General features: G+C 30.7%; 2 protein-coding genes across 3 annotated transcripts; one reads left to right on the top strand and one right to left on the bottom strand.

The window, feature by feature from the left end:
* Positions 1-275: 275 nt before the first annotated feature.
* Positions 276-2,292, bottom strand: LOC114077646 (transcription factor VIP1-like). The gene is made up of 4 exons (XM_027917980.1): positions 2,126-2,292; positions 1,401-1,491; positions 896-1,022; positions 276-433 (listed from the first exon to the last, which is right to left on the bottom strand). Exons 1-4 carry the CDS (start codon positions 2,290-2,292, stop codon positions 276-278), a joined length of 543 nt encoding a protein of 180 aa, XP_027773781.1.
* Positions 2,293-4,418: 2,126 nt separating this feature from the next.
* LOC107021537 (ataxin-7-like protein 3) lies at positions 4,419-7,258 on the top strand. Of its 2 annotated transcripts, none has more exons than XM_015222220.2 (4): positions 4,419-4,544; positions 5,629-5,740; positions 6,225-6,536; positions 6,632-7,258. In XM_015222220.2, the coding sequence occupies exons 2-4, from the start codon at positions 5,702-5,704 to the stop codon at positions 6,809-6,811; spliced, it is 531 nt and encodes a 176-aa protein (XP_015077706.1). In that variant the 5' UTR covers positions 4,419-4,544; positions 5,629-5,701; the 3' UTR covers positions 6,812-7,258. The 2 variants fall into 2 exon arrangements, with proteins under 2 accessions (XP_015077706.1, XP_015077705.1); XM_015222219.2 differs by having other exon boundaries at positions 4,484-4,605.

Raw genomic sequence — 7,258 nt, 5'->3', positions numbered from 1 at the left:
TATATATATATATATATATATATATATATATATGAAAGAATAAGAACCAACAACAAACATTACTTAAAAATTCATTTCAAATATTATAAATTAACATATCCATAAGATCACCAAGTATTTAACATTGTCTTAGATATTCATATCATAAAAATTTAATCCTTCTTAAATTGCATAAAGAAAATAAAAACTTACCCCCCCCCCATCCCCACCCCTACATAGAAAAGGAATAATCCCACAAAAATAGCAACAACATTTTTTGGTTGGTTCACAAGTCATCAATCCTGGTGTGGGTAAAAGTTCATGGTATCAAAGTTGAGATACTGATCCATGTCTACTTCTGACTCACAAAAGTTGGAACTTTGTCCTTCAATCTTTTGACTCTTTGCAAGTTCCTTAAGCCTTTTCAACTCAACTTTCAACTCTTCAGTTTGTGCTGCAATCAATACGATCAAGATTTTAATTAAGTACGTTCTAGCTAGTGGTAAATCTTCTTAATAATGTCACGCCCCAAACTAAAGGAGGTGTGACCAACATTGGCTACCTTATTCGATTGAGCTAGCCACTAAGACATAGTGGAAAAGGAATAATAAGGAACAACAAGTCCATCATAATAACTTGTTGAAATAAAATAACTGAATCGACAATGTCATAACAAAATCAATGACACAAAATAAGAGACAACAAGACCTACTCATTAATTTATGATATCAATTTTGTTGTGACCTCAATAGAGTAAGGTATAGGCGCATCCTCTAGTTTGGGGCGTGACATATATTATCATATGATAATTATATTATTATTATTTAATTAGCATTTATATATTGTAATTCCTCCACAAGTAGAAATTTGAAATAATAATATTAAAAATTTAAAAGAGAGGAGATATATAATATACCAATGCTTGAATTAGATTTGTGAGTGACAATATCCATTTGTTCTTGCAACATTTCGTTCTCCAGCATCAACTTCTTTTTATTATCTTTAGCATTTTCTATTTCTGATCCCGCCCAAGCTATTGTATGCTGCATCAACACGTATATGAAGAAAATAATATTAGTGTTAATAATTATATATAATAGAACAATCAACCTATTGATATTGGAAGATTCAAAATATTCTTATGCACTTTGAATAATTCATTCAACATCGCTTCATCAATTTTATTTGTATATATATGTGTGAAATGTAAGAAAAAAATTCTGCATATATATAATTAGGTACGCTTAAACTAGTGTAACGAAAACAATCTTTTTATTTCATCACAAATATTGAAATAAAATTTTGTAATATATATACACACGTGTACTATTTTCAAACCAACCAAGGACAAAATAAAATGAAATTAAATAATGAATTGAAACACCATTAGAATTTAAAATATTGATGCAGATTTTTATTACCTCTAATTCTTTGACTTTCTTTTCCAATTCAGCTGTGTATTCTATCTTTTTGTTCCTGGATCTTTGTGCTGATAGTCGATTTGACATGATTCTATAAAGCCAATTTCAGAAAATTAAATTAAATTACGTACTAAGTTTAACACATAAAATCTTATAAAAGCAAAATAAAAATATTATTTATGTACAACTAGAAAACACAATTTTCTGATAAAATTCTCTAATCGGATCATATCCATTGACCATTGTTTGTTTAAAATATTTTCAATTGACTTCTCATTAAAATTTCAAACATCTAGAAATTTATATTTTTTAGTATCTATAAAAAAGAATTATCATATATATATATATATATATATATATATATATAAAAAGAAAATCTAATTGAAACAGGGGATAATTCGCGTAATCAATCATTTAAAAAAAATTCATTAAAAAATTTCAAATGTTGATAAAAAAATTCACATTTTTAAAAGTAGCATGGAATGAAAAAATCATATATGTATATAACATATATATATATATATATATATATATATCGCAACATTATAAAAATAGAGTAAATCTAGTTATTTCCCATATAACTAGAAAAAGAAAATCTAATCGAAACAGGTGATAATTCGCATATCATTTCAACAAATTTTTCATTAGAAAATTTTTGATAAAAAAAAAAAATTCACTTTTTTAAAAGTAGCATGGAATAAAAATAAATTATATATGTATATAACCTTTTCATTTTCTTCCAATCTACGTTAGGATCTACTTGACCATGCTTGAGTTCAGAATTCATTGCTTCTTCCAATGTTTGAACATTATTAATTAGTTCATTTTGAGTTGGAGTTTTCGAGCACAAATCCAAATCAGACTCATAAGATCTTTTTCGTTTCTCATCCATGTTTCCTACAATAAATTTTGTTAAATTACTTAAAGGAACAATGCATAAAAAAGAAAAATAACTAGCAAGAAAATCAAAGAAAATGAATTATAAAATATATAAACTAATACATGTATACCTCTCAAAGAATATTTCTTTAAATTTTTTATAAGGTTAGACAATTGTAACTAAATGTCTTTATATAGAGTCTGAAAAATGATTTTTTTCACTTGGACGACTGGTCAACGCGTAAATTAGATTTCATATGATTCGAATATTTAAATAAAAAGGTATATATATATATATATAAAATTTATTCTCCTACAATTATTAATTAGCTTACCTTTTATTTAAATATTCGAATCATAGAAATCTAATTTACGCGTTGACTGGTTGGTCAAGTGAAAAAAATCACTCCTGATATCTTAGGATATATGTTTTTAAATAAATTTACAAAAATAAAACATGGAAAATTGTATATTTAGGTAAAATTTTAGAAGGTTTGAAGATTTTTTTTAAAAATTATTAGAGAGGTGTACTTATTGAGAAATTCAATTAAATTATTGTGTTAAAGATTAAACTCATCAATATGGATTAGGCCTATTGGATTGGTCTGATTCAACATGTTATTTGACAAGATTCAATTAAAATTTGGAGTTCGGTTCGTCAGCCGAATAAAAAAAGAAAAAATTATTAAAATTTCACCAAGAGCTAATGACATATATTTTAATTTGTAATATTACAAATCTTATCAGATTTTGGTGTGTCAAAATATATTTAAATATGTCCAGATACATGTATCTCAGGATACATCGGGTCAAAGTTAGATATAATTTTTTCTAGATACACAGTATCCAAGTGTGATTCGCATATATCTGTAGTACATAATAAATCTCATTTGCCTCTCTCCCCATCTCGCTCGTCTCTCTCCCCATTTTAGTGCATACGTTAACAAAAATACATGTATAGATAGGGGTGAGCATGGTGTGGTGCGGTACGGTACTTGGAAGGTTCGATCGATATCGTAATTTTGGTTTTCAATTTTTAAAATATTATATCATTGTCATACTAATTTAATTTGGTATGATTCGATAATTTGAAGTTCGGTTTGAGTATTCTATGGTAAATCGGTAATCATAGTTTGTTCAACTTTGATTAATATATACTCTTATAATATAGTATTATGACTTCGACAATTAAAAATGTCTCAATTGTATCATATTAACACATTGCAAATGTAGGAGTATATATTCAAAATAAAGTACAAACAACTCCTTTTGTTACTCACTTACGTTTCAATCAAAATAGAATAGTCAAAGTTTTATCCTCTAAATATTGAGTTTTCACTAATATTAGGTTGCATATTTGTTAATGTTTCAATATTATATATATATGTTTTAATTATATAACTTTATGCTTCAATATGTTATTTCTAAATACTAAATATCAAATACCATATCGAATATAAAAAAAAAATCAAAATATATACCATATACCATAATATCAAAATCATGGTATTAAATTTTTTGATATGATATGATAATTCGTTAAATTCCACATCTTGTTCACCCATATGTATATGTATATCTTCCTCAATATATGATAAGAAACTCTTAATTAGTGTTAAAATATGTAATATTTTAAAATAACAATATATATAATAGCAGCAGTGGAATATGTAGTTTCCACCTAGAAAGATAATTAAAAGAATAAAAATAGTGGAGTATATCTACTTATATAGTTTCTGCCTAGAAAGATAATTAAAAAAAATAAACAATCGCCCCAAAATCCGAATTAGATGTGTCAAAATAAGCTCAAAATAATTTAAGAGTTCAGTCTCAATTCATTCAAGACTTAACTTATTATTTAAAGAATCTCCAATTGAGACAGTATAATCTATATTTTCTATCCCATTTTAAAATTCTTTATTTTCATTGATGTAATGTATTATATTATCATATATTAAAGGAATGAATTACTTTTTTTAACCAAAGACCATAAACCATTATTATTATGGAGTGCGAATTAAATCGAATAATTTGACCTAACCCAATTTTAGTTAATTTGAGCCCAATATCAAGTAATTCGCTAAATTTTTATCGTAACCCATTTAAATATCTCTAATTTCAATGCAACCTACCTCTTTCAAATTACCACACGCATCAAATTACCGCACGAGGCAGTTTACAAAGTAGCTGACCGTAGGGTCCAAATTCCCGACTCGACCCGAAAACTGAAGCCCATCGTCCCTTCTGCCCCTGTTCCCAATTCAGGTACGAAATTCCCAACTCCTTTCTGTTGAAGCTCTTTACGAACAATCTTCCTTCTTGATCTGTAAGTTTTTTCTTTATGTTTTGGTGTAAGTTTATTGCATATATATACTGGATTTGCGGCATTTAATCGGAAAATTGCAGATCGGATGTGGAACAGTTTGATCAAATTAGTTTGGGATTAAGGTTTTAGTTGATTGATTATTGATTGATGCTTGATCATGGTTGAGATCGACTTTAAACTTCTAAATTAATAGAAATGAAATGCAGCCGATGGATTAAGTTTGTATGAACTGAATCATTTGTTGTAGCTTCATTGAGCTGATGTCTATGTTTTTTTTCATTGATACTTGGTTTTGAATCTTCAAATCTGTTGCAAATTTAGTTGTTGGTAATGTGCTAGTGCTGCTGTTCACTAGTCAGACTTTATGATAATGATGAGAGCATGTAACTTGAGAAAATCACGAAGTCATTTGTTTGTTAAGATTGTATTTTCATTTCTCATATAGTATGTATATGACACAATCCGAAGATATGATGTTAGAGAGGAGGTTATGGAGGACATGACTTAGGTTAGGTGATAAAGCGTTGTCATGCTTATTCTTTCATTCCGGTAGTAGTAAACTCGTAGTGTTTCTCTTGTAGTTTCTTGTCCTACAAATTTTGTTACTATCTCTTGTACTTTGGTTATCGCGTTACTTTGTCATGTTTTCTGTAGTATTTTTCCATGATATTCTCTTCATTTCCGTTATGTGTTTCCTTAAGCGGACAGTCCATCAGATTTAACCTCTCTAGCTCCCAAGGTATAAGGTCAGCGTACACTCTACCCTCCTAAAATCTCACTTGTGGGATTACACCGGATATGTTGTTGTTGTTGTTGTTGCAGTGTTGTGTATAGTAATGTATCTATAAAATCAAAATGATGATATAGCCAGCTCAATTTGTAAACTTATTTTTCTTTACACATTAACTAGAGAAAAATCATGAATCCAACTTGTTTGGGCCTGTGACATAGTTATTGTTTGTATTTGGTTTAATATTTTTCTCCTGTTCTCTTCTTGATCATGTTCTCTTGTTGTCTATCTAGGTTGCAGGTTTTTTTCTTGTGCCGAACCTTGTGGTGTGGATTTTATTGTTCATTGATTTCTGAGGAGAGACTCATGTCGGCATCAAATGAGGATAACATCTCTCAACCACAAGTAATTCACATCTTAGATGAAACCAGAAACTTATATTTGCTGGTTATCTTTGCTTAATTGCTATAGTGAATTGTATGCATCAGTTGCTTCTGAAGGCAATTAGTAGAATCTTGCTATTATTTGACTCTATTGTTTCTTCTTCGTGTGGGCAAGCATGCTTGTTCTCGTCTTTTCCAGCTTTTCTATTGATCACATATGGTTTTTGTTTTTATGTTTACTTTACTCTTAAATTTCTGGATATAGACTGTTCCTGCCCTTATTCCCATTGATGATCAAAGGTGGGCCTCGGGGTTTGGAGGCAGGGGTGTGGCACTCCTTTATTTAACCTCAGTTCCCCTATGTTGTTTACAGTAAGAATATCTTGTATATGGGTCAATTTACTGTATTCTACTTCAGACTTCTCTTGTTGATATTTGACTATTTAGTCTGCTTTGTGATTCTTGTTGATATTTGACTATTAGTCTGTTTTGTGATCCATGTGCAGTTGTCAGCTCATGTTTTTGATGAGCTTCTTGATTCCATCATTACTGATGTTGCATCTGAGTGTCACCGCGTAGCAAAACTAGGCCTTGATCGTAATTTAGAAGAAGAGGAGGAAGAACTTCGGTTGTCTGCACAAGCCCGGGCAACAGTAGCTGATCCTAGCAACAGTAGTGAAACAAATGGCAAATACGTCGTAGATATATTTGGCCAAACCCATCCTCCTGTTGCAACTGAAATATTTGAATGTATGAATTGTGGCCGATCTATCATGGCTGGGCGATTTGCTCCTCACTTGGAGAAATGCATGGGAAAGGTATATTTTTTTCTATTTCAGTACCCAGTCTCAAATTACCCTCGTCAGTTTATCCAAATTATTTTTTATTAATACTTGTATGCACTTGGCTTCAGGGGAGGAAGGCCCGTCTTAAGGCAACAAGAAGTAGCACTGCTCAGAACCGATATACGCGAGGCAGTTCTGCTTCAACCTACTCCCCTTATTCAACTCCCACCAGCACGAGTCGATTACCAAATGGAAGTTCTGGTGTTTCAGGCCATGAATACTCAAATGGCTCCTTAGAAGACTTGTGATATGGCCTTTGGATGGATGCAGTGGTGGAGACTGATTCATCTTCAGGTGAAGGATTGAATTGAGAAGACTACTCAAGACTACCCACTGTCGTTGCATCCTTTCGTGCCAATAGAGGTGCTGGTGGAAGTAGCTGTACTGGTTCTTCATACAAAGCAGGTGTCTCTCATAGTATGGTTAGATACCTGTATGAAAACATGGGTTTCCCATACAAATGGTTTATAGTACACATTGACTCTCACAAGAGAGATGAATAGCATTAGTTTAGTAGAGAGATGAATAGCATTGTAAAGGAGACCTCACTGTCTGTCTTATCTCAGTATTCTAGTCCAAAGTTGTTAATGCCCATCATTAGCAGGATTGGGGTTCTATTCCCAATTGAACTGATCATAACATGAACCAATGTGAACGACCTAATCTGCTAGTAATACTACTCCCTTCGTCCTCCA

Source organism: Solanum pennellii, chromosome 6, assembly GCF_001406875.1.
Source record: "Solanum pennellii chromosome 6, SPENNV200".
In the NCBI taxonomy this organism is placed as follows: domain Eukaryota; kingdom Viridiplantae; phylum Streptophyta; class Magnoliopsida; order Solanales; family Solanaceae; genus Solanum; species Solanum pennellii.
The sequence above is the reverse complement of the archived record's forward strand: the minus strand, read 5'-3'. Positions and strand labels throughout refer to the sequence as shown.

Coding starts and splice junctions, on each gene's coding strand:
- LOC114077646 (XM_027917980.1), bottom strand. CDS start 2,292: ATGGATGAGAAACGAAAAAGATCTTATGAGTCTGATTTGGATTTGTGC. Junction 1,023..1,400: donor AGAAAGTCAAAGAATTAGAG/GTAATAAAAATC, acceptor GTGTTGATGCAG/CATACAATAGCTTGGGCGGG. Junction 434..895: donor CAAATCTAATTCAAGCATTG/GTATATTATATA, acceptor TATTGATTGCAG/CACAAACTGAAGAGTTGAAA.
- LOC107021537 (XM_015222220.2), top strand. CDS start 5,702: ATGTCGGCATCAAATGAGGATAACATCTCTCAACCACAA. Junction 5,741..6,224: donor ATAACATCTCTCAACCACAA/GTAATTCACATC, acceptor ATCCATGTGCAG/TTGTCAGCTCATGTTTTTGA. Junction 6,537..6,631: donor TGGAGAAATGCATGGGAAAG/GTATATTTTTTT, acceptor ACTTGGCTTCAG/GGGAGGAAGGCCCGTCTTAA.